The following is a 27,063-nucleotide window of genomic DNA, read 5'->3' as shown; positions in this document are numbered from 1 at the left end:
TTCAGTTATGCTTAGATTGCTTGTGTTCTCCTGTAGCTCTCTTCTGGACTTTGACCACCCACCAGTCCCTGGGCTCACCCCAAGCTCTGGACTTGAAAACCCCGCCCCCAAGAAAGCCCTATATAACTGTCTCCTGCTCAGTTCCCTGCTGCTTGCCCCAGCACAGGCAGTTACCCGGTGTGTCTGGTGTAAGGTTTGTTACTGAAAGGACACTAGCCCACTTGAGCATGTGGCTCTGGCAGCCTTGCTTGCCCTTCTCCCCCATTCCCTTTGCATTCCTAAAACTGTTAGATTGCATTCCTAAAGCAGCCACCAAGGTCTGCTCCCTTTTTGGCCACTTCCTCCTCCTGAGGCTGACTACCAAGGTCCAGTAAGCAAAAGCCCCTTTTGGCTCATCTAGTTAACATTCCTAATCAAAATATACCACCACCACATCCTAGCCCATTCTAACACAGACCTTCTCCTTTCTTCCCTTTTTATGTATTTATTTATTTATTTATTTATTTAGAGACAGGGTTTCACTGTGTAGCTTTGGAGCCTGTCCTTGAATTCACTTTGTAGACCTGGCTGGTCTCGAACTCTGAGATCCACCTGCCTCTGCCTCCCCACTGCTGGGATTAAAGGTGTGTGCCACCAACACCTGGCTTCCTTTTCTCTTTTTAAAAATTACATCCGTGCCAGGTCTAAATTATATCTGTAGCCTGGTCTACAGAGCTAGTTCCAGGACAGCTAGGACTGTTACACAAAAAATCCCTGTCTCAACCCCCCCCCCCAAAAAAAAAGACACCTGCAAGGTCATTTGCTGCTGTTTTCTGAGTCAGAAAGCGACCACTAATTTTTCTACCCTGTTAATGACTTCTGTGAAAACAGATGCCTTTGATGCCTAATTGGGGGGGGGGGGGTCCTGGGGAGGGAACCTCTGCTGTGCAGTGGGGTCTCCTTCAGTTGTATGGTGTGACTGTGATATTCCTTGGCTACAGACTGCCAGGATAGTCCCTGCTGGTTCACTTTCTTTTATGCAGCACTGTCTCAGCCCCGGCTGGCCTGGAGCCTCTATGGAGACAAGGATGACCTGAACTCAGTACTACCTGCATCTGCCTCCAGAATGCTGCAATTAAATGAATGAGCTACTACATCCAACTATATCAAAATGTTTTTTCCTTGTAGACCTCCATTGTAGGTTGTTTTGTTTTTTTGTAAGCCAGTGAGGTTTCTGAGGTTACCTGCAGCATGGGTGAAGAGAGGTTGCTTACAGGCCCATGGTGACTAAAGGCAGCTGCAGAATCATTGCAAAGTCCGCTTCAGATGGACACCACCCTGTGGTGATATTTTGTTTGTGATCTAATAAAGCTTGCCTGAAGATCAGAGTGCAAAGCTATCGACACTAGTTAGCCAGAGGCACACACCTTTAATCCCAGCACTTGGAGCCAGAGGCGGATGGACCTCTGTTAGGTCAAGGCCACCCTGGGTCTAAAAGACTTGGAACAGCACTTGGAGTGACACACCTTTAATCTAAGCACTAAGGAGGTCGAGACAGGAAGGGATATGGCTGGGTAGAGAGAGGAGAAGACAGGAGCTCAGGTAAGTCTGAGGATGCAGTCTAGGCAGTCATAGGATTCAGTCTAAGGATCCAAAAAGACAGGACCACCCATGTGGTAAGAGCTAATGGCTGGCTGGCTGCTCTGCTTCTCTGATCTTTCAGCACACCCCCCCCCAATATTGGATTCTGAGTTTTATTATTAGTACCAATTAGAATTCATGCTAGACCACTCACCAAAGCTGTATCCAAGAAACTCCCTGTTCAACTTGCAGGCAGTTCCACCAGAGAACCTGTTCTCCTCCAGCAGGTGTTACTGTTTATATAACCTTGGGGAGGTTGTCCAGTTTGTATTTTTGAGACAGGGTCTAAAGGGAACCCCAGGGCAAAGAAGCTGTAAATCTCAGGTTGGCTTCTAACTCCTGTTAGCTGAGGGATCCCAATCCTCCTGCCCATCAAAAGTGTGGAGTAATAGTCCCACATACTCTCTCCCCACACCTGCACTGTGTGTCACTGAGTACCGAACCTAAGTAACCTTGGGGCTGTCAGGGAAGTACTCAACCACTGAGCTCCATCTCCAGCCTCTATATTATTTATCTGGGGTGGGGGGTGGAAACAGGGCTTCTGTGTGTAGCTCTGGCTGTCCTGGCACTCACTCTGTAGACCAGGCTGAGCTTGAACTCAGATCCCGCCTGCTTCCCAAGTGCTCAGATTAAAGGTGTGCACTAACATGCCCATGCCCAAAATCTATTTTCTTAAATTTTATGGTGGTTTTGTTATAATGAACAATGTCTAATTTTTTATGTAGCCAATTTTTGTTTAAGTTTTTGAGACAGAATTTCACTTGGGCTGGAAGTGTAGCTCAGTGAGAGAATGCTTACCTAGCACATGTGAGGTTGTAGGTTTTCCCTCTAGCACCACAATATGTAGCCCAGCTTGGCCACCAGATCAAAATCTTCCTGCTCTAGTCTCAATAGGGTTGGCATGTACCACCATGCCTGGTTTATAGCCTTTTAAAAAAACAAAACAAAACAAAAAAACTAAAATAAACATGAGAGTCGATTTTTATTAATCATTCTTTTAATCAATTAATTATATATATATATATATATTTTTAGAACTCAGAGATGCCCCTGTCTCTGCTTCCCAAGTACTGGGATCAGTTAGGTATGTATCACCATGCCCAGTCTCTTTTTCATTTATTTTCAACATCTGCACAGCTTTAATATTCTGATAAAATGTTTCCCACAGAAATAAGGAAATCACACCAATGACCAATAAAAAATACTTTCTAACCCAAAGGCATAAACAGTAAACAGAAAGGTTAAAAGAGAAACTACAAATCTCCAAACCAACTTCAGTCAAGAAGACTTCCCCATTGACAAGCCAGTGGAGAAGTACATAAATTCTAACCACATCACTCCATGGCTTCTTTTTCTTCTTTCCTTTGGTCATGAACTATTCCACAAAGATTCAATGTGATAGCTTTTAATTTGGAGTTCCAACACTTAAAGCATTATTAAGTTAAATTGCTCTTAGAAAAAAATTATGCCAAGATAAACATAAAAACAATCTCAAAATTTAGAAGAAAAAGCTCAAATGACAAAAATGTGGATCAAGCCAAACACTGTGCCAGGACAGTTCATGATGTTCACAGTAAATGGACGCCAGGACACCAGAAGAAATACAGTTGGAAAGATAGTAGTAAAGTTAAACTTCACAAAATAAAGTCAGTTCCCTTTGGATTTACCTTTCAGGGAAAGCCTGAGCAAACTCCACAAACCACTTTCCATCCCTGCAGACAAACACTAAAGTCCGAGCCAGCAAGCAATAAGGGTGGTATCGACTGTGTTCAACAGAAGCCTATGGTATAATTTGCCTACAGTAAGTAAGTTCTTTTTTTCTAGAAAAGATCAGTAAAAATATGCCAAGATAACATGGTGTGAAAAGCTGAAAACCCAAAATATTTTCTGTCACTTAAAGAAGGGTTCATGTTCTGCCACAAGAAATCTGGTGCCCATTCTCAACCCAGTTTCTGGTTACAGTTTCCAGTGACCCCTAACTGCCAACCCACCACTCAGCCTCATCCCACTCTTAAACCCTTTTGTGTTGACAACCTAGCAGCTCTTTTGTCAACTATTTGATGTAGATCCTAGTCCATCTTAAACCAAAAGAAATGCTAGAATACTTAGTAGGTATGGGAATAACTGCTTTAGTGTTATGGAAGACACCCTTGTGGATTCCTTACCCATTCATGGCATCTGAAGATGTCTCACCTAGGCACTTTTTTTAAAGACCCCTGCAATTAGAACATAGCTGTATTAACAACGGAAACAATTCTTAAGGATCTTTCCTTATCAATGACTTTTGCAGAAACATATTTTTAGACTCTCCCTTTGTAGCCACACCTTAGAAAAGAGAGTAAGCATGCTTGCTGAGCAGAAGTTAATGACACATCAAGATTTTATGATGGAAAAGAGCTACCTTTACAATACAGCTTTACTAGATTACAGAACACTCTCTTTAGCCATGCTTTGTTTGGTTTATCGCTGAAACATTTGGATAATACTTTTCTGTGAATTACTAGACTGTAGGGAATAAGTGCGTTTAGATACATTACTACAATCATCTTTAGTAGAACTTGGCATCTTTCTTCCATTAACTGAATCCTTCCATGTGCTTTTAGAGGGTTGCCAGTATTCATCTTTTGTGCTCCTCTGAGATTTTGACCTCTCTGAATTGGTCAGCTTTGCGGAGTTCCTATCTTTGGAATTCTTCCTCTGTTTACCCAGCAGCCTGTCTGGTGGTGAAGATGTGCGCAACTGGTACTGATCTGGGGATCCTTTCTGTCGGTTTAGCGTCATCGGTTCTTTATCCACCTCCTTTTGAAGCTGTAATGCTAACAATCGATCCTCTTCTTCTTGTTTATGTCTCTCAAAAAGCATGTGTTCCAAATCTATTAGTTTCTGTGTAAAATTCACTTCAGTTTCTTCTTGATCCGAAGATTTGAGAAACACTTTCCTTCTTTTTGCAGAAAAACATGGATCCATGACTGCTGCTTCAAACACAGACTCCTGGTTTTCTCTTTTGGAGATCTCTTTCCCAACCACTAGATGATACACTCTACTTTCTGGAACTCTGTTACCACCAGCTAACTGGGTCACACCTGACACAGAGCACTCTTCGTTTTCTATTTTACCAGAAGGCTTAAGTGTAGCTTCATTAGAGTAGGGAACTTTGGCTTTAGGTCCCTCATGATTTACAACACATAAATCATCACGACTGGTTGATAATGTTTCAACTGTTCCTTCAAGGCACTGTTCGGCATCCCTGGCACATAACCATGGCACAGGTGACTCTGCCAAAGACTCTGAACCTTGTTCCTGAGTTTCTAGGCATATCTGCGGAGAAAGTGTTGGCATATCTTTTTCAATTTCTGTGTCTTGCCACACAGGGCTCTTCATGTCACTACCGTCAATTTCCTGTAGAAAACAACATTACAGATTATCTAAAGGGAAAATATTGTATAAGCCACCATAGGTGAAGGGTCACTATACAGCATCACATATCAACAATGAGGTATGTTCGCATCACCGTTGCTACCTACCTTTCCTTCTCTTTCCTGATTGGAACAAAGATCAAAACCTATGTCTATCATAATTCTTTCTTAATCTTATTTTTACCTGGTGTGCTAAGTAATATTAGGACAAATAATTCCACTGCCCTGAAAACCGACTCCAGGATGTTTTGACCTTTATAGATCTTCTCTGGCTTTTAAAGGTTTTATATTTTTAATTATGTGTACATGTATGTGGCAGGGGATATATAAACATGACTACAAATCTCCAGAGTCCAGAGACAGCACTGAGTCCCCTGTAGCTGGAGTTATAGTCAGTTAATGTAACTGGGCCTTCTGAAGGAGCACTGAGTGATCCTAACTGAGGCATCACTTCAGCCCTTCCTTAGTCCCCACCCCTCTTTAGTTTTTTAAGATAGTTTCTCTAGCTTTGGAGCTGTCCTGGCACTCACTCTGTAGACCAGGCTGGCCTTGAACTCACACAGATCCACCTGTCTCTACCTCCTGAGTATTGGGATTAAAGACGTGACCCACCATTGCCAGGTTTTTTTTTTTTTTTTTCTTAACTCATTGATAAACTAAGTAAGACATATTAACAAGTTGAATCATCTGTATATCTAGGAAGAGATGATTATTCAAAAATTTTGAATAAAATATATTGCTCGTTTCCCTTCCTTTCCTCTCCGCTTCCCTCAGTGCCAGGGATCAAATCTGGACCTCACCTCACTTTGTGTACACACTGTATTAGTGATCTACTAGCCCCATTCTGTTTCTCAGGTTCCTGGTAGGTGCAGATTCATTTTAATATCCTTTATGAACATATGTCTATTTGAGACAAGGTCTCAGTAGCCCAGACTGGCCCTCCCGCCTCAGCCTCCCAAACCCTGGCATATCCCACATTCCTAGCCAATGCTTGTGTTTTCTCTAATCACAAAGTCACAAAGTCCAGCACTAAGGTTTGGTATCTACATCAAACATGAAAAGAAACACTAAATTAGAGACTAGCAAAAATACACTTTCTTGTATTTAGCCCTTAGATAAATAACTTAACTTGCAAGACTAGAAAGATAAGTCAGTGGTTAAGAAAACTGGCTGCACAGCCAGAGTCCAAGCCAGAGGACCAAAATTCAATTTCCAACACCCATAGGAGAGTTCACAGCTGTCTGTAAGTCCAGTTCCAGGGGATCTGCCGCCCCCTTCTGGCCTCCACAGGCACCAAGTACACAGATATACTTGGAGGCAAAACAACACAATTTTCTTTAAAAACTATTTATTTTGTTTTTTTCAAAAGAGTTTTACTCCCTGTATTTCTGGCTGTCCTGGAACTCATTCTGTAGACAAGGTTGTCCTCAAACACAGAGATCCTCTGTCTCCTGAGTGGTAGGATTAAAGGAATGAATGTACCACCACCTGACAAAATAAACTCTTTAAAAAAAATGGCAAAGTTTGAAGTGACTCATAACTGACTAGGTTGTTCCTTACAGACCCCTGAGAGCTGCACACTAGGGATGTTACCAGAAATAATTGAATTTGTTTGGGAACAGAGTCTAACTATGAGTCCAAACTGGCATGGAACTTGCTATGTAGTCCAATTTGAAATCTTTTGGCCAGGCTGGAGAGATGGCTCAGAGGTTAAGAGCAGTGGCTGCTCTTCCAGAGGTCCTGAGTTCAATTCCCAGCAACCACATGGTGACTCACTATAATCTGTAATGCGATCTGGTGCCTCTTCTGGCCCACAGCTGTACATGCACATAGAAAACTGTATACATAATAAATAAATAAATAGGTCTTAAAAAAAAAATCTACTAGCTACAGCCTTCAGCTGCCTATGTGAAAGGATTATAGGTCTATACCACCTGTCCAGAAACCACTCTGACATGAGTTTTGAGTGCTACCACACTCTTACTTGGTGTTATCTTTTAGGTCACTGCTTAGGGTCTCAGTTGTGAGGACTCCTTCTTTAACAGACATGCCTAACACAGCCCTCCTAGAACACACTGCTTTGCATCTTCTAGGTAAACTGGTGTCAGGTGTAGCCTATTCAGCTGTGCAAATGCTGTCATGTTAGCCAGAGATTAGAAACCCTGGCCCAGAAGCCAAGTCCAGCCTGCTGCCTATGTTTGGGATAGTTTTGGGCTAGAGAGTTGGCTCAGTTCAGAGCACTTGTTGCTCCTGCAGAGGACTCAGATTTGATTCCTGGCACCAACATGGCAGCTTTCAACTATCTGTAACTCCAGTCCCAGGCCAATGCCCTGTTATGACCTTCTTGGGTACCAGGCATCCACATTTTGTACATATATACACACAAGCAAAACATTTATATGAGATAGAAGGCTTAGTGGTTAAGAGCACTGGCTACTCTTTTGGAGGACCTGGATTCAATTCTCAGCCCCCAAATAGCAGCTCACAACTGTAGGGGTTCCTACATCCTCATACAGATATACATACAGGCAAAACACAATGCACACAAAGTAAAAATAAATCACTAGAGCAGGGCATGGTAGCCCAGGCCTTTAATCCCAGCACTCGGAGACAGAGGCAGGTGGATCTCAAGAGTTTGAGGCCTGCCTGGTCTACAGAGTTCCAGGATAACAAGGGCTGTTTCACAGAGAAACCCTGTCTTGGGGTTGAGTGGGGTGGGGAAGAGAAAAATTTCCTGGATACAGATAAGCTTACCTGCTTGCATATTTACTAAGGAAGCACTCACTGGTGGCAATGGCAGAGTCCCTCTGATAACAGAGACAAAATGTCTGTCCCTGGTCCATTAGAGAGAGTGAGCTGAGGATAGCACAGATCTAGTGACCCATAGTAGGAGTCAATGCCCCTGAGAGCCCCTGAGAGCTTCCTCAGCACCAACATACCTTACATAAGCAGCTTTTATCCTCTCCACAAACAGCTTCACATGGCCATGCTGACCCAGACTTCAATTTAGGTGACAAATATCTTTAAACAAAAAAATGTTATAAGTTACTAAACCTTGAATGCTTTGAAAAAAAAAATTAATACACTAAAGGTTGTATGTGTGCTGGCTATTTAACTTACTGGAGCAGATTTCATCTCCAGGGACACAACCTGAAACCCTAAGTAGTCTAGGGCAGTCAGAGTGCCTGGCTAGCAGCTAGAGGTCTAGCTTCCTGCCTAGCACTGCAGGGAGGGTTCTGTGATGATATATTTATGATTTATTAAAGACTGCCTGAGGATTGAAAAAGCAAAGTCAGCCACGAGCTACAGAGGTCAGGTAGAGGTGGCACACATCTTTAATTCCAGGACTCAGGAGACAAAGGTAGATGGATCTCTGTGAGTCCAAGGCCACCCAGGACTACATGAGATTGAATCAGTCTAAAACAGTAACAGAGCTCACACCTTTAATCCCAGGACTCATGAGGGGTATTTAAGACAGGAATAGGGTCTCAGAGCTGGCATTCATTCTCCAGCCACATTGAGGATAGATAGGAAGGCATTGAGTCTCTAGTCACATTGAGGACAGCATGGCAGTCTGAGTGAATCTGAGGGACAGTGAAGTTGGGAGCAGTTTGAGGATTGCCCCTTTGGTCTGGGCTGAAGTAGAGATAAGAGCTAGTGGCTGGCTACTTTGTTTTTCTCATATTCAGCTTGAAGCTTGAACGGGTCTTCTATTTTGCATGCTACAGGATTCAGTACAGTATTTTAGTGTAAAAATAGAAGGTCATACTAAATATCTCAAAAAAAAAAAAAACCTTTAAAAAACATAAGCTCATTAACAAAACTTGAAGAACCAGTGGTCAATATGAACAAAACCCATATGTCACCAATGGATAAATGGCAGTCACGTTCACTTACTTTTGAATGTCTCCAAAGCTTTTTTGTTTGTTTGTATTTTTCTTTTGTGACTTGTTTGTGACTGCATCAGATTTTCTGGAACTTGAAGGAGAAGCCAAAATATTTTTCTCATAGTTACTGTTCTTCAGTCACAAGAAAAACATACAAAAACATTATTAAAGAGAACTTTATGGGGGAAAAAAAAGCTTTGAATTCTATGAACTCAAATTCTTAATTTTTCAGAAAATGAATCCTTTAAATTCTTTGACTACTGAGCATGTACATACTTCATTTTCATTACCTAGACTTTATTTTGCAATAGGCATCCACACAGCATTTACATTGTATTACAGACCATAATACATGATTTAAAGTCCATAAGGAGGCAAGATGGTTCAGTGGCCAAGGTGTTCATGGTAAACCTGACAGCCTGAGCTCCATCTCAGGACCCATATGATAGGAACAAAACAAACTCTCACAAATTGTCCACTGACTTCCACCCAAAATGCTGTGGTACATGTGTACACCCCCCACACACACATATCAAATATATAAATGTAATAAAAAGCATACAGGAGGATTTGTTAGGTTATATGCAAAAAGCTATGCCATTTTATGTAATATTTGACTACCTTTAAATTTTTATATATATGAGATCCAAAAAAGGATGCCTATATAAACAAAAATAAGCTCATTTAAGTTTATCTAAATGAAACAATTTGTTACTATATATAAAATGAAATAACACACACACACAAATACACTCTCCCTCAAAGAAATGATGATACTAATTAATCTTCAAGCTGATAATGTCATTATTTTTGGGGTTTTTTAGAGACCGAGTGTCTCCATGAAACAGCTCTGGCTGTCCTAGAACTTGCTTTGTACACCAGGCTGGCCTTGAACTCAGAGATCAGCCTGCCTCTGCCTCCTGAGTGATCGGATCACATGTGCGCTACCTTCCCCGCATCGTTTTGTTTTTTAAAGATATTAACTTATTTTACCAGCACATAAGTCTGTGTACCACATGCATGCCTGATGCCCCAGGAGTTCAGAAGAGGGTGTTGGATATCCTGAAACTGTAGTTATAGATGGTTGCAAGCTGTCATTTATGGAAGGTGCTAAGAATCAAACTTGGGTTCTGGCCAAGTATAGAAAGTACTAAGCCATCTCGCAGCCCCTGACAGTCTCATGTAATTAACTTAAAGAGCCAAGGGTATTATCTGGAGCAAAAATTAATACACAGAAATAAGCCATAATTGTTTATCATGTCTAAAATGTACATTAAGCCAAAAACTACCCTAAAATTTCAATAAATCTACTGGGACCTCATGTGAAAACTAGAATTAGACTGAAAGTCAGGTACAAGTGATTCTGAATTCCCCTCTTCAAATGTTTCCATCTTGATTCTACTCATCCATCCATTTTACAGGACAATCTCTTGCCTCCTTATCGCTCTCTGCTTTGTTTGTAGACGGTTTCAACTGTGTAGTTCAGGCTGGCCTTGAAATTGCAGTGATCCTTTTGCCTCCACCTCCCAAAGTGCAAGGCTTAACCCTCAGCTGTTTTTTTTTTTTTTTTTATAATTTCTGATTATGTATCTTTCTAAATTTTTACTCAGACTGAGAAAAGGATATAACAAAAGGGGATAAGATCACAGAGCTTAAGAGTACATTATTGCCGGGAGGTGGTGGTGCACACCTTTAAACCCAGCACTCAAGAGGCAGAGGCAGGCGGATCTTTGTGAGTTCTAGGCCAGCCTGGTCTACAAAAGCTAGTTTCAGGACAGCTTCCAAAGCAATACAGAGGAACTCTGTCTCAAAAAATCAAAAATAAATAAATAAGAGTTCAGTATTAATGATAAGATGCATAAAAAAATTTTAGGTATATTTCATTTTGGTGAAATATATTCTCAGGTGTGTTTTTCAAAAGTAGGGGAGTTAATTCTCAGAGGCTCTATATCCTCAAAATTCAGACACCCTAGCTCTCACTGGAGACGGTACTCACTAAGACAAACCCCCATAGAGTCCAAGTCAGTTTGGTTTAGAATAGGTATGAGAACTTGTACTTTATTTTCAAAACACTTTACATTATTTTACTAATTTCTTAAAGTATGGGTGTTTTGCCAGCGTGCATGACTGTGCACAACACATGTGAAAGGTGCTGGGGACCAAACCCAGATCCTAAAAGAGCAGCCAGTGCTGTTAACGCCGAAACATCACTTTAGCCCGAGAGTCTATTTTAAAAGAAACCTAGGTGGGCTCAAGGTATATAGCTTACTGTTATAGCTTGTGCTAAGGCTTTGGCTTCAATATACCAGGCTCTTTAAGTCAATAGGTTCTGAAATGCTTAGGTTTTGGTGAATGTTTGACAATCCGTGGCTTTCATTGCTCTTTATAAACAATAATCTAGTAGCAAGGTAAGGAAATCCCAGTTCAATATATTATTTAAGAATTAGGCTAGGAGGACCAATGGGAGGCTCACTAGTCAATGTACTTGCCACCATCCCTGGATTCCTGAGTTTGATACCCAGAACCCACATAGAGGAAGGAGAGGACCAACTCTGTCCTTTGACTGCAGCTCATGTAATGCCCACACACTAAATAAATAAATTAAACGTTAAAACAGGATCAGGCTGAGGGTATAGCTTCCTTGTTTAGGATATCCAAGGTATGGGGTTTGATCTTTACCACTGATAAGTATGTCCCTAACTATAGCAAATAAGTAAAAACACACAAAAACATTTCAGTCATAAAAGCTTGCTTGCTGGACTAGGAGCAGTGGCTCTTGCCTTTAATCCCAGCACTCAGGAGGGAAAGACAGGAGGATTTCTGTGAGTTCTACACCGGGAGTTCCTTGACTACACAGGATTACAGTGACCCTATCTCAACAAACAAAAACAAAACTCAAAACAAAAAATAAGAAAAGTTGCTTTAATTTTATTAGTTTTTCTTGGGGTTGGAGAGATAACTCAAGTTAAAACCACTCACTGATCTTCTAGAGGAGCCAGGTCACTTCCTAGCGCCCATGTCAGCACCAGCTGCCTATAACCCTGCTTCAGAGGACCTGACACTCTCTCCGGGACTCTGGGGACATCTCAAACATGTGCCATATCCAAAAAAAAAAAAAAAAAAACAAAACAAAACAAAACAAAACAAAACAAAACAACAACTTTAAACTCACAATGCTGGCGCTGAGCCTCCTGGCCAGCTCCTCGTCGCCTTTCAGCTGCTCTTCCAGCTCACTTCTCCTCTTTTCCGTCCGTCGCTTTTCCTCCTCCTCCTCTTCTGCCAACAATTTCTGTATGTATTCTTCACTGGCTTTGTTTTCTTCTTCCTTGCTGGCTTGTCGTTCAGCCTCCACCTTAAAAATCATAAAGGACATCCTTTTCTGAAATTTCTAATATATTCATATTTCACAATAATTGTAAAAGAAAATAAAGTGAAAACTGTCAAGAATTTATCTCCAACGAGATTCAAATTTCCATAGGCAAACTGCTCTAGAGCAGTTCAAGGTCCTACACCTCAGGAAGCCTGCCCCAGTCAGCCAACAAAGGTTGGACAAAGACTCAAAACCTCTTGCCCCCAGTCCTTACCAGTTTCCACTGCAGCAGCACAGACAAGCAATGTTTCCTCAGTTCACGGAAAGCCATGGGCTGACTAAGGTAGACCTAGCTGTCTCTGCTGCTGCCTGCTCTAGCAGATTTACTAAGGAAAAAAGAAAACCCCCAAGAAAGTAGAAGGCGAGCAGCAGCAGCTTCTAAATGGATGCCTACCAACAATAGACTCCACATTCCTTGTGTAGTCAGTAAAGCTCATCTCTCTTCCTCTGGAATTTACTCCTGAACTCTGATTCATTCTTTGGCAGCTTTTGACCCTAAGCTCACTGTGAATACTTTCATTCACTCATGTCTTAGATGATGGCTACCATGAATAACAGACTTGTCATTTGCATAGAACTGTGCTTCCTATAAGTCAACAGCTCTTATTTGCTAGAGCAGCCTTATTTCATCATAAAGCTAATACCATATTGGGGCTTGTTTGCTTCTGAAGTTTCATTCCCTCCCCCTTGGGGGAGGAGGGGAGAAGAACCCTGTGGTGTCACACACAGCTGCTGTACTCCTCCATAGTATGTTGGTGATGACTTAAATGCACTGCCCAGTTTCAAGTTGAACTGTGTCACCCACACAGATTTAGGATAAGCAGAGCAGCCCCAGTGAGTCTCTCTCTTGAAATCCAGGAAGCTGGTCTGTAACAAAAAGGGGCACTGGGCTTGCTTCCACAATAATAGGCTCTCCTACAAGTGCTACTGTGAACTGGTATGTTTTATAGCCAGCATTTGGCCTGTTGAGTCTTGTTATTTTTCAATTAGTAATAATAAAACTCCTAAAGGAACTTTCAGGGCACAGGAATCATTTATTGTCTTTGTGGAGGAAAAGTCAATTACTAATTCAAATGTCGCTTTTTGCCTATAATACCAGCACTGAGGATGGAATTAAGAGGGTAGCATAGGCTACACAATGAGTTCTAAGACAGCCTGCGATACAGAGCAATATCCTGTCTCAAAAACAGGTAAGTGTCCTCCTGGTACCATACTAGTGAGGCTCAAATGTTTCCCTGGAAGCTGAACCTTTGCCCAGTGTATTTCAGTCACCCCCATATACTAAACCCACAATCTACCACTTCTTCACCATATTTTTTAAGGTAAAAATTCCAGAGAAATCCAGTAAAATTTTATATTTAAATGCATAGGCACCACTATACAGTAAGTAGTAAGGCAGCCACCACTACATGGCATGATCCTATCTAAAAACAAAAAGCATCCCTCAGTAATTATAAGTAATAGAGGCTAATTTATTATTATTGCTGCTGAATAATTAAAAAGGGACCTTTGGTCAGACAGACGCACACTGGTTAAGAACATTGGCTGCTCTTCTAGGACCTAGGTTTGCTTCTCAGCACCCATATGGTGGTTTACTAACTATAGTTCCAGGGAATCCTATGTATGCCCTCTTCTGGACTCTAATGACACTAGGCACACAAGTAATGCACAGACACACCCACACCCACACTAAAAATAAACAAAAATGGGACCTCTAGGTGTGCTTAGGTGACAGACACATGCTTTTCATCCCAGCACTTGGAGAGCAGGGGCAGGATCTCTGTAAGACCATGTCTTAAAACAACAAAACAATTTTTAAAACCAGGTGTGACACCACTATTCAAATAACCCCACCACTGTGAGATGAGGCAGGAGGAACGGAAGTAGTTCAAAGTCATCCTGGGCCACAAGAGTTTCAGGCCAGAGTTTCATGAATGGGGATAAATGGAGCTATAAAGTACATTCAACTTACTAGCATTTCAGTATATGATAGTTATTAAAACATGTCCCATATATAAGATTTCTGAGATTGGAAGCATGGCAAAGACAATTTCAACAAAATAAAAAAAAAATCAAAAACTAAACTATTCCATACCCACCTTGCTTATCTCCTCTTCATATTCTCGTCTCAACTCCCCAGGTTCACTTAACAGACGAACTGGCTGGTAGTCATCAACTGTTTCACACAGGGAAGGAAATAGTATTAGGGCAACAGAACTTTATGACTAACTTTGGTCTCCCATTAAAACTTAATGAGCACATACAAAGAAGGAAAGACAGACACAGACACAGACACAGACACAGACACACACACACACACACACACACACACACACACACACACACACACAAACTTTCTAGACTCCATAAAAAGCCAGGTGGTGTAGTGCACACCTTTAACTTCCAGCACTCTGGAGGCAGAAGCAGGCAGATCTCTTCCTGATCTACAAAGTGAGTTCCAGGACAATCAGAGGTATTACACAAGAAACCCTGTCTCAAAAAGCCAAACCAAACCAAATCAAAACACCTGTGAAAGGCAGAGCTAGGGATGTGGTTCAACAGCAGAGCCCATATCTAGCATGCATCAGGCCCTGGATCATAAAAAACCACCAAAAAAGCATACAAAACAAAACAAAAAGTAACCACTAGTATACTAAGAGATTTACTAAGTGATTAAGGAAGAGGAAAAATAATTTTTTAAGAACCAAGACAAAGACAAAGCTTCAAACTTGTGATCCTCCTGTCTCAGACTCCTGTGTTGTAATTAGAAGCACGTGCCATGAACTATCTAGCCCAGCTGGGTCTTGATTCTCTAAGTAATGTTTTGTAGTTTTCCTAAGAGGAAGCATTAGATAGCATGTTGGACTGTGTTTCAACTCTAAACTCCAGTGCTCCAGGGTAGGATCTTATTTAGAAATAGGATCATTTTAGAGGTAAAGTTCAAGTATGGTCTTTGGGTGAATCTTAATTATGACTAGTAATCTTGTAAATGTGAGACAAATTTGGACAAAGACAAGATGGCTCAGTGGTTAAAAGCACTTGTTGCTCTTGTAGAGGACCTGAGTTTTATTCTCAGCACCCACACAGTAGCTCACAACCATCTGTAACTCCAGGTGGCCTCCTCTGGCCTCTGCAGGCACCAGGCACACACATGGTAAATACATACATGCAGGCAACACACACATAGAAGTGAGGAAGAGTTCTGTTTCCAATTTCAAAAGTCAAGGTTACATCTTGACTTGACCTCTACAACTATTATTAGGACATTTTTCATTTTAAAAACTCATCTAGTTTTTGGTACTTTGTCATTCTGGCTTTAGGAAACTAATATATAAACATTTTCTTTCCTTTTTTTTTTTTTTTTTTTTTTTTTTTTTTCTTTTTGGTTTTTTTGAGATGGGTTTCACTATGTAGCCCTTGCTGTCCTCAAACTCGGAGATCTGCCTGCCTCTGCTTCCCGAGTACTGAGGTTAAAAGCATGTGTCACTGTCCTCCACCCCTGCTTGTTTTCTTTCCTAGTAAAGAAACATTTATTTTATCCATATGTGTGTATGCCTGTGAGTTTTATGTTCAGCAGGGGCATGCGGCACCAATGGAGACCACAAGAGGGCAGGACCTCAGGTCCAAAGCAACTGAAGTAATAAGGTGTTGTTGGTGCCTGGTGAGGGTGCTGGGAACTGAACCTAATCCTCTGGAAGAAGTGCTGTTAATTGATGAGCCATTTCTTAGCCCCTTGTTTTGCTTTTTTCACTCTTTTGACATAGCCTAGGCTGGTCTCAAACTTGCAGCAGACCTCTTTTTTGCCCCCAGCCTTCCAAGTGTTGGGATTACAAATGTTTGCCGTCTGTATCCAGCTTTTATTATTGTTATTACATTTTATTTACTCTGGGGTGGATGGCCATGCACCATGGAGTGTGAGTGGAGGCCAGAGGACAACTTTTCTATGTAGGATTTCCTGGGATCACATTCAGTTGTCAGACATGGCTTCAAGCATCTTACAGTGCCCGTCCCAACCGCCGTGCCCCCACCCACCCCCTTGCAAAGACAGTCCCATTATATAGACCAGGCCATCCTGGAACTTAATAAACTCGTACCTTGGGCTCAGACACTCTCTCTCCTCTCTCCCTCTCTCAACACAAGCTTTTAAAAATGAAAAATCGAGCTGGATGGTGGTGGTTGTGCACACCTTTAATTCTGGCACTCAGAGGCAGAGGCATGTGGATCTCTGTGAGTTTGAGGACAGCCTGGTCCAGGAAAGCCAGAACTATGAGCCAAGAAGATGACACGGTACATAAAGATACTTGCCACCAAGTGTGACTACATGAGTTCAATCCCTAGGACCAACATGGTGGAAGGAAAGAACTGACAGCCAAAAGTTGTCCTCTAATCTCTTTGGTGTCCACACTACATATTAACACATGGGTGTAACACAGACTTCTTAGAAAAAAGATTGTTACAGCAGAGAACTACCTTTAGAATATCCAAATTTCCTATTTTGCAACTGTCATTTTGTAGAAACCAATTCAGGCAAGAGTAATAATAGGTGTTAAATCATTTGCTTGAAAATGTGTTGGAGAGCCCAGGTTGGTGGTGAGCACCTTTAATTCCGGCACTTGGGAGGCAGAGGCAGGTGGATCTCTGAGTTCGAGGCCAGCCTGGTCTACAGAGCTAGTTCCAGGACAGCCTCCAAAGCAATACAGAGAAACCCTGTCTCGAAAAACAAACAAACAAACAAACAAACAAAAAAAAAAAAGAAAGAAAGAAAAGAAAAAAGAAAAAGAAAATTTGTTGGAGAATCATAGTCTTAAAGTAACATTTCATAGTTACATTAATTCCAAGGGATACAGTTGAGAAGTCTGCCACTATTACCAGGGAATCAGAATATTATACAAGAGACAAAATAGCATCATGTACTTACTGATATACTGTGTGTGAAGGCATAACCTGAATGCAAGTACACAAAAGAAAAAAAAAAAAAAACCTGCTTTGACAAAATGTCTCATAAACTTGAGAGAGGAAAGATTTATCTTGGCTCATACAGAGGTTTGCATCCATGGTTTTAGGCCTGTGCAAGGTAGAAACACGATGGTGAAAAGACTTGGTCAGGGAGAGCTTCTTATCTCAACAACAACCAAGAAGCAAAGAAACAGAGAAGAAACCAGGAACAATATATATACCTTGTAAAGCCATTCCCCAGTGACCAGTATATTTCCTCCTTCCTCCAAACAGGCCTCACCTCCTAACAGTGGACTGACCCATTGATGAAGTTAATACTTTCCTGATATAATCATCTAGTAAGGATGGCTGGGAACAATGTCTTTATTCCACATAAAACTTTAACAATTCCTTTTAATGAGTGAACCGTATATTCTGTTGCAGATATATACATTTAGTTTATCCATTCATTGACACTTGGGCACTTCAATTTTTTTTTTTTTTTTTTTTTTTGCTATTTTATGTTTTCAATTAAAAGAACCTTCCTTTTCATATTTAAATCACCTGAAAACAACTATACATTGAAATAAAAATGTTTCATTTAAATAACAAAAAGATAAATTCAGCACTTGAAAGGTAGAGCAGTCAGTGCTCTTAACTGCTGAGCCATCTCTCCAGCCCCAACTTTTAAGCTTTTTGAGACAGAATTTTTTGTTTTTCTGAGACAGGGTTTCTCTATATTGTTTTGGAGCCCATTCTGTAGCTCTGTAGACCAGGTAGTCCCAGCACTCCCAGCACTCCCAGCACACGGGAGGCAGAGGCAGGTGGATCTCTGTGAGTTCGAGACCAGCCTGTCTCCAGGACAACCTCCAAAGCCACAGAGAAACACTGTCTCAAAAATCCAAAAGAATGCTTCCTGCTCTTCCAGAGGACCTGGTTTTTTGGTTGGTTCTCCACACCCTGTGTGTCAGTTTAAAACTGTCCTAATTGTACTTCAGGGATCTAAAGCCTCTTTTGACTTCCAAGGGTTCCTGCATGCACATGATGTGTTCTCTCTCTCTCCTCTCTCTCTCTCTCACACACACACAATTAAATACACATTTTTAAAACATTCAATCTCAGGTGAGTGGTAGTAGCTCACACCTTTAATTCCAGCACTCTGGAATTTGAGTTCAAGGCCAGCCTGGTCTACATGAGCTAGTTCTAGGACAGACTCCAAAAACCACAGAGAAACCCTGTCTAATAGAACCTTATCTCAAAACAAAACTAGGGGCCCAGGGCATGGGTCAATGGGTGCAGTGGTTTGGATGAGAATGCCCAGTTTCTCAGGCTCACACATTTGCTATCTCAGTCCCCAGTTGCTGAACTGATGGCAGGATCGGGTGTGTCCTTGTTGGAGCACCAATAGGGGGGCTATGAGGTTTTGAAAGCCCGGGACTGGTCCAGTGCTTTGCTTTCTGCTTGCTGCCTGCATATCAGAGGTAGCAGTCAGCTGCTTCCCCAGCATCATACCTGCTTGTCTGTGGCCACACTCCCTCCCATGAGTATTAAATAAGCTCTGAATTAAATGCCTCCTCTTTTAAGAGTGGCCTTGGTCATGGTGTCTCTTCACAGCTTTAGAACAGTAACTAAGACAGTGAGTTCAAGTATTTGCCACATAAGCCTTATGACCAGAGTTCAATCCCTGGAACCTAGGATAGAAATTGTCCTCTGGCCTCCACACACGTGTGGAGGGTCACTCACGTCTGTAATCATACAATAATAATAAAAGGAGGGAAAAACACCCTCCAATCCTCTACCTCTCTGCATGTCAGATTCTCCTTTACTAAAAGTGCATGTGTGTGTGTGTGTGGTGAGGGCAGGGAAAGAAGCAAGGCTAGGACACTGTGTATGGAAGCAATGTACTATTTAGTCTGAATCCTATCCCCTCCCATTTTGAAGGTGACTAGTTCCTGTATATCCCACTATAGTATCTCAAATGGATTATCTCTCAATGACTAAAAGAAATGAGAATTTAGCATACTTCACACCAGCTCACAGTATAATACAGTTTTCATAGTTTCTTACTGTATATTTTGATTTTTGCCTTTGTTGTTTAGAGCAGGTATCTCTATGTAGCTTTGGCTGGCATGGAACTTCCTAAAACCTTACCTCAAAGTTATATTGGTTAAGATTGTCTCCATAAAAGAAACTGAAAAACTAAATAAATGGAAAGATAACTTTCATGGATATAAGGATTTTATAATAGTTGGTGAATTTCCAGTGTCTCGAAAGCTGCTAAATGCAATTCAATTAAACTTCCAACAGGCTTTCTGAGATATTGACAAGTGGTTAGTATTTCTAACTCAACAAATACCTTAAAGCTTAGGCCAGGTATGGTGGTACATTCCTGTAATCCCAAACTGGAGGACCAAGGTCACTCCCAGCCACAGAGCCCATTAAAGAGAAGCCTGAGCTACATAAGAATTCCCCCCCACCCCAACATAAGGTCTCTCAGTGTAGCTGGTTGTCCTGGAACTCACTCTGTAGACCAGGCTGGTTTTGAACTTTGGAGATCCGCCTGCCTCTGCCTCCCCAGCACTAAAGGTGTGTATCACTACAGCCCAGACACAAGAATCAGTTTTAAGACAAAGTCTCTCCTTTATAGTTCTGGAGCTCAATAAATAGAGCAGGCTGACCTTGAACTCAGAGATCTGACTTCCTGATTCTGCCACTCAAGTGATGGGATTAAAGGCACTCAGGACTACACCCTACTTTAAGCAGTACTTTACATATGCAACTATTACCATATATATCTCTACAAAACTGGGGGTCTCTTGTTTAAGATTTGTTGCTTAAAATGGTTAAGATGGCAAATTTTGTGGGGGTTTTGTTGTTGTTTGAGACACAGTTTCTCTGTGTAGCCCTCGATGTCTTGGGATTCTGTGTAAACTAGGCTGGCCTTGGACTCAGAGATCCACCTTCCCCTGTGCCTGACCACTGCAATCAAAGGCGAGCACCACTACTCAGGGCCACTTTATAGGTTTGTTTTTTGTTTTTTGATTTTTTTTTTTTTTTTTTGAAAAACATAAAGGGCTGACACCATATTCAAGGCTAAAAAAAAAAAAAAAAAAAAAAAAAAAAAAAAAACTGAATGGTTTGTAATACTGGCACACTGCTAAAGACTAGGGATCAGTTTGTAGCTCTTTGGACCCCCCAGAATGAAAGAGCTCAACCAAAAATGACTGAACTAGATGGAACTGGCTTGCTGCATACTAAGGACGGAGAATAAAATGAAGGAAATTAATAAACAGGTCAGAGAAAGTAATGCAAAGCCAAAGAACGTCGGTATTTGACCACAAGTCTTTCAGAAGTTGGACAACTCTAAAGGGGTGATTTTTTTTTTCCTTTTGCAATTTTAAAAAACTCAATTCACAGCTGGTGAACACAACTTGAGCATTATTACAGATGATAAAATTTTGCCTTTAACTTTAACCAGTATGGGGACGGGGCTCATAAACCCACAAATTCCCAAGATCAATTTAGACTCAAATTTTTTTCTTCGCGACAGGGGTTCTATGTTAGCTCTGGCTGTTTTGAAACTAGCTCTGTAGACCGGGCTGGCCTCGAACTCAAAGGATAGCCGCCTCCCAAGGATTAAAAGCATGCGCCATCACCGCCCCGCCCCCCTTTTTAAAATAGAAAAATGATGGTTCCCTCTCTAAGCTATTTTGGGCTTTTTTCTTTTTAACCCAATAACCATGTTGAATTTTACTCACCGATTGCCTTTGATTCCTGCCCAGAGGCTCTAAGCTTGCACTCATTTGCGTAGTGTTTTTGAATAATCTCCCACAGGTCTCTATTGACAAGAGAATTTCTTCGGGTATGGTACCGAGTCCACGAAGAGACCCGGCGGCGACAGAAGGGACAGCACAGGTTGGCTTTTTCAACAGTTGATTGGAAGCACGGGTTACAGAGCGTGTGGTTGCAAGGAAGGGTTACCGGCTCTAGCAGGATTTCCATACAGATCCCGCACTGACATTCGGCTAAGGAAGGGATGGTGTCTTTGGATGCAGCCATCTTCATAAGCTAACGAGGCCTACTCAACGTCAACAGCTGAAAGAAACCAGTCTTTCGGCTAACCATAGTACGGAAAAAAGTCAGCGAGCGGTTTGGTATTTATTCTGACATACAAGCAGCGTACTGGAATCCAGACAGGCTGAACTTCGCCGGGCGAACAGTTAAGCCCTGCGTCCGGCAAGGGAATGAATGAACGTTCCTACGAGCGCGGCGGCCTCGGGCCGGTGAGTGGTTCCGGCTCCAGCTCCCCTTCTCACGGGGTGAGGACCCGCCTCTTCGCGCGAGGCCGCCTGGCCCGGGGACCGCCGCTCCGAGAGCACCCCGTACCGCCCGGAAACAGGGCTGGGCCGCCGCTAGACTTCCGTCCCGCCGTTGCGGCGGAGGCAGCCCTCCAGTCCCGCGCTCCAGCTTCTGGTCGCCTCGCGGTTCCACAGACCCAGCCACTCACAGCCGCTGTCCCACCGACCAGTTCATTGGCACAGGCGGGAGCAGGTACACGCGATCTACAGACGTCACAATTCCCCGCCAAAACGGCACTTCTTACCCAAGGAACTGCTCGATTGGGCGGGACTTCCGGGAGCTGCGCGCGCAGCGGAGCCCGGGCTGCCCGCTGCTGCTCCTCCTATCTTAGGCGATTCAACTGTAAAAATTGGTTAGTCGCTGGCTCAAAAGTGAACTCTCTAAACAAAATCCAAACAGTAATTATGATAATTATTCTCTTAGTACTCTTGAACTACTTTTTGTTTGTCCTAATCAAAATTTCCAAAGTTTTTAGTGCCAAAAGAAAAAAATTGCAACAAATTCAGCGAAAAGATTTTTGTTTCTATAGAATGTGCCTTAGGACGTGCAGATGTTGGCTTTATAGACAGGTAAGGTATAAGGAAAGCAACAAAAGGATGGATTGATGGTTTCAAGGAATCCCTGTAAAAGTTGAAGTGAGGGAAGTATCGTTATGGTACTACCTAAAGCTCAGCAAATTGGAGATTTGGCTGTTATTGCTCTCTCCCCTGATTTTTGGGTGCTTAGGACCTACACCCTGAAACTTCATCATGAGTTTGCTATCGAATCTGAAGAGCTCAACAAAGAAACATGCTTGTAATCCCAGCCCTTGGGAAGTAGTCACAAAAGGATTATTATAAACTAGCCTTTACTACATAACTGGTTCCAGGCCAATCTGGGCTATATGATATCCTGCCTCAATTGCTCAGTCAGCAACTGGATCCTCATCAATAGCCTATGTTTAATATTAGAGACGTATCCATGGCCAGGCATAATGGTGCACACCATCACTTCAGAGGCAGGAGGATCTCTGTGAGTTAGAGACCAACCTGGTCTACACAGTGGGTTCCAGTACTACTCAAAGAGACCCTCCAGGAAAGAAAGAAACAAAGAAAGAAAGAAAGGAAGAAATAAACAAAGAAAGGAAAAGTATTTTGAGATAGATGTGGTCATTTGTGTTTTGTAATCCCAGTATTTAGGTAATAAAGGTAGAGACAGAAGCAAGGGGATCTAGAATTGGAGTCCAACTCAGACAACATAGAAAGTTCCAGGTCTAAACAGTCTCTGGCTCAACTCCCCTGTAAATCTGTAAGAAGGCTGATCTCAGTGGAAAGTTAACAGTTTGGGCCAGAGAATCCTCAGACCTGTGACAACTTGACATTTACATTTCCTTCTATGGCACAACCCCAATGCCTGCAGCATTCCTTTCTAAAGACTTAAGGCCTACAGCTTGGCAGAAAGTATCAAGACTCTAGCTGCTGTTGAGATGATCATTTAGTACACGGGGTGAAGATGTGTCTCTGTCCTTCCTCACCTGTCTAAGGCACTTTCTGGTTAGTCTAACAAAGAGCTGAACGGTCAATAGCTAGTCAGGAGAGGATAGATGGTATTTCCAGGGAGAGACAGGAACTCTGGGAAAGAATCTGAGGTGTGGGAGATTCACCAGCAAGAATCAGAGGAAGTAGGACTTATGGTACTGAGGAGAGTTAATGAGCCACATGGAAAAACATAGATTAATATAAAAGGGTTAATTTAAATTTAAGAGCTAGTTGGGACAAGCCTAAGCTAAGGCCAAACTTTCATAGTTAATAAAAAGTCTCCATGACATTATTTGGGAGCTGGGAGTACAAAGAAAGACCCACTAGTTTGTCTTGGGGCCGTGGTTGTGAGATAGCTGACACAGGTGATGGGAATGGAACTCGGATCCTCTGCAAGAAAGATACAAGCTCTTCCACACGGAATCGTCTCTCCACCCTAACAGATTTAGGTTGTTGATTAATTAGTGAACATTCAAAATTCAGAATGTTCACAGTGAACAAATAGTCTGATTATTCCTAGAGATAAAGCATTATCTATTTTCCTCCTGACACCAAAAAAAAAAAAAAAAAAAAAAAAAAAAACAAAGAAGATATTCCATCCAAGTTGATCTTGGTGAACCAATGAGTTCATTAGTCTTACAGGAACATGAGTGCAGAATTACAATAGCATGGATGACTCAAAGGCAAGCAATTCCACCTAAAGTTTCCACCTTAGCATAGGGATGACCCACAAAAGCTTCATCACTAGGTTCCCAACCATGGTCAACTGTTCACCTCCTGTATATTATAGCATCCCCTAAGACCAGGGAGAACAAGATTATGTATCACTTGTGGTTGGAGCTGGAATCTCAGGGAAAAGTACATTTCACTTTCCCCTCAATGAGGAAAGGACAATAGGCCTGATCTCATGGCCATGTCCTGTGGCTGATCACAGCTTCTCTGATTCAAGACAGAGATGTCATGTCATGCCTAGAGGACAAGTTCCACTATCCAGTGAAAAGAATTTCTTCCCCTTTGGCTGTTAGCCTCTTAGCCACACCTAAACCAATATTACTTAAGTATCACTGGAGAAGTGTAGACATCTAAACTAATGCATAATATCTTTTAAAAATATTATAGATATGTATACATAGTTGGTTTGCCCCTTTTATACTTAACATTAGATAAATATTTCAACAAAACTACACCAAACCTGAGTGATGATTCCATATAAATTTATTTTATTATTTATGTTTGTTGTATTAGGGATTGAACCAGGACCTGAAGCATACAAAGCATGTACTCTGGGTTACACCCCCAGACTCTATTTCATTATAAATTTTTGCCTATTTTTTAAATATGGCTACACAGAAAATATTCGTTGTATCAATTTGTCATAATTTTTCTAATGCTCCTCCCACTTTTGCTATACAATAAAACCTACACCAATTATTCTTTTTTGTTTATTTGTTTTTGCAATACAAATTACTGAAATGGAAATTGCTGAGTCATAGGGTAACAGGTTAATTTTTGGTTGATGGAATCAACTCTTTTAGGGATGCCCTTTGGTTTTCAATAGTCCTCACCACTTTCCCCTTCTCAATGACCTGAACAGCCCGAAGCAAACCATCCTGCAGAGCCTTGTTCTTTACCATGTTGGTGATCATGAACGTAACATCTTTGATGTACATCTGTCTTACATTGGCAGCATAGTGTTCTGCTTTGTTACCATGTGCAATGAAGAAGGTACAGAGTGCTGTGACATCTCTCTCTTGCAGCCCATACTCCTCCAGGACAGACTCCCACACAATTTTAACATGTTTGTTCTTGACTTTTCGTCTAAGGACAGAAGCTAAGGTCGGAAGATTTCTCACCATTTCTGGAAGTTTCTGAAGCACTTGAATATGCAAGCAAATAAGAACTTCAATGACATAGCTGTATAAAATATTCAGTTCCATTGAGGTAAACCTATGAAAAATGTGGAAAGCTCCTTAAATGGAATATTAACTTACATTTGATTAGATTGGCTCAATGTAAACCCATGAGGAAACCAGCTGTGAATTTTAAAAGTATGGCCTGTACCAAACTTATAACTGAGTTCTCAGGCCACCCATTGGATGATTATCCCATGCTGAGGGAATTCTGTTAATCATTCATGTCAATAAGACCATCAGGTAAGAGACTCAGAAGGGGGATTACTGTGACACCTGGCATAAAAACCTTTTCTGAACGAAGGACCCCAGACATAAGTAATACCTTTGGGACATACTGCACTCAGTTTTGGAATGGCCACTGGAATCTCTTACAAAGCCACAAAAGTCACAAATCCTCAACCACTGCTCACCCGAGGGCCAGAACTGCTGTCCATATTTCATCTTGGGCCGCTTGGCTTGCCAAAGTCTTGCTGTGTTGTTCAAATTGCTGTGCCAGCTTATCCTTGGTGATGTCTAGTTCTTTGAACTGTATTTCTAGAGCTTGGAGCTTGTTGTCCACTCTACAGGATTGAAGAATCAATGGTAAGTTCAGGCCAGGGTAAACCTGAGACTCTAATAGATTATAAAAGTACCTATCAAATTTAGGTAGGTACTTAGTTAAAATGTGAACAGGTTCCCATTTGCCATGCCCTCTGCTGACCTTGCTCTTCATATTGACAGGCTTCTGAATCATCTAATTACTTGTTCCCTGGTGCAATATTTTATACTTCACAGATTATCGACAAGCATTACTTCTCATGACTATAAGAAGTGAAGCTATTAGTTTCTTTTTAAGGGAGGAGTTGGGAGCACATGTGGAAGCCAAAGGGCAACTTGTATGAGTTGTTTTTGCCTTCCACTATGTGGGTTTTGGGGTTTGAACTCAGGTGATAAGGCGGCAAGTGTCTTTAACCAGTTCAGCCATGTCACCAGCCCTATTTGTACTGTTTAGTGAGGGAAAGTTTATTTTTTAGAGCTGTACAAGTTCTGATTTTTCCATTTGATAGGTAATTAAGTTTGAAAAAGACTAAGTCTCTTAAATGAGTAGTTCTAGAACCAGTGAACATAATAAAGTGACTTTCTTCACCATGCTGACTTTGCAAGTTCATTTTTACTTCAAATTCCGTTGTGTGTGTGTGTGTGTGTGTGTGTGTGTGTGTGTGTGTGTGTGTAAGAGAGAGAGAGAGAGAGAGAGAGAGAGAGAGAGAGAGAGAGGTGAGAGGTGCTGGGATTAAACCTAGGGCCTCATGCTTTCTAAGTAAGAGTTCTACCACTATGTCCAGCTCTCCACTATCTTCTGGAATCCACTCTAGGGAATCCTTGCCTCTTGCCTCTATCACCCAACAATTCTTTTGTTTTAGTTTTATTTGCATAAAGTGCAAATTCTACATAGGAGATCAGTGGCCATTCCTTAGATATATTATCCCTGTCTCCCAATAGCTATCAGAGGTCTCATAAAGAAGTAGTAACCTATGTCCAGGTCATACAACTGACACCTGAGATGAGAGTGAACTGCTGAGCTGTCACTCAGAAGTAGCTCTGAGGATCCCTGGTCACCAGAGGGCACCATGGCAGGAGACAAAGAGCTGGAGTGGCACAACTCACTGGCCTGAAGGCACCACATTCTCTTTAATGAAGGAACCTCTCCAGTGACCTGAACACTTTGTGGCTGCCCTTGACCATCTTCTCTTGATCTCCCAGTAGTAACTGAACTTCAGGTACCACTTTTCTCTTAGACTTATACTTTCATCTGTTATGTGCATTTCTCCCTAGATAAAGATATCACATTCAACTGCCCTATACTTAACATTATGAACTCTCTTGTAGACTACTATTATTTTAAGATGTGTTACATTTGTTTGTGCTGTGGAACATGGGTTTAATGGTGCAGAGATGTGTTGCATTCTTTTATGTTGCGTTTGTTTAACTCCATGAAGCTGTGTTACTTTGTCTGCCTGAAACATCTGATTGGTTTAATCAGGAGCTGAACAACCAATAGCAAGGCAG

At 41.7% G+C, this 27,063-nt stretch overlaps 2 protein-coding genes across 2 annotated transcripts; both read right to left on the bottom strand.

Moving 5' to 3' along the window:
• Nucleotides 1–2,583: 2,583 nt before the first annotated feature.
• On the bottom strand, nt 2,584–21,460 carry Rnf168 (ring finger protein 168). The gene is made up of 6 exons (XM_051191327.1): nt 20,987–21,460; nt 14,393–14,469; nt 12,096–12,275; nt 8,934–9,055; nt 7,976–8,057; nt 2,584–5,019 (listed from the first exon to the last, which is right to left on the bottom strand). The coding sequence occupies exons 1-6, from the start codon at nt 21,291–21,293 to the stop codon at nt 4,081–4,083; spliced, it is 1,707 nt and encodes a 568-aa protein (XP_051047284.1). The 5' UTR covers nt 21,294–21,460; the 3' UTR covers nt 2,584–4,080.
• A 3,089-nt stretch (nt 21,461–24,549) lies between these two features.
• Nucleotides 24,550–25,729, bottom strand: Smco1 (single-pass membrane protein with coiled-coil domains 1). Its single transcript, XM_051191616.1, has 2 exons — nt 25,428–25,729; nt 24,550–25,051 (listed from the first exon to the last, which is right to left on the bottom strand). The coding sequence occupies exons 1-2, from the start codon at nt 25,727–25,729 to the stop codon at nt 24,607–24,609; spliced, it is 747 nt and encodes a 248-aa protein (XP_051047573.1). The 3' UTR covers nt 24,550–24,606.
• Between the last annotated feature and the right edge of the window lie 1,334 nt (nt 25,730–27,063).

This window comes from Phodopus roborovskii, unplaced genomic scaffold, assembly GCF_943737965.1.
Source record: "Phodopus roborovskii unplaced genomic scaffold, PHOROB, whole genome shotgun sequence".
NCBI lineage: Eukaryota > Metazoa > Chordata > Mammalia > Rodentia > Cricetidae > Phodopus > Phodopus roborovskii.
This window is presented reverse-complemented; position numbering and strand designations above follow the sequence as displayed.

Excerpts from the sequence above, each read along its gene's own strand:
- Rnf168 (XM_051191327.1), bottom strand. The coding sequence starts at position 21,293 with ATGAAGATGGCTGCATCCAAAGACACCATCCCTTCCTTAGCCGAATGT. Across the intron at positions 12,276-14,392 it reads ATGAAGAGGAGATAAGCAAG|GTGGAGGCTGAACGACAAGC; the intron begins GTGGGTATGGAA and ends ATGATTTTTAAG. Across the intron at positions 9,056-12,095 it reads GGAGGCTCAGCGCCAGCATT|AACAGTAACTATGAGAAAAA; the intron begins GTGAGTTTAAAG and ends TTGTGACTGAAG.
- Smco1 (XM_051191616.1), bottom strand. The coding sequence starts at position 25,729 with ATGAAGAGCAAGGTCAGCAGAGGGCATGGCAAATGGGAACCTGTTCAC. Across the intron at positions 25,052-25,427 it reads ACAGCAGTTCTGGCCCTCGG|GTTTACCTCAATGGAACTGA; the intron begins GTGAGCAGTGGT and ends CATTTTTCATAG.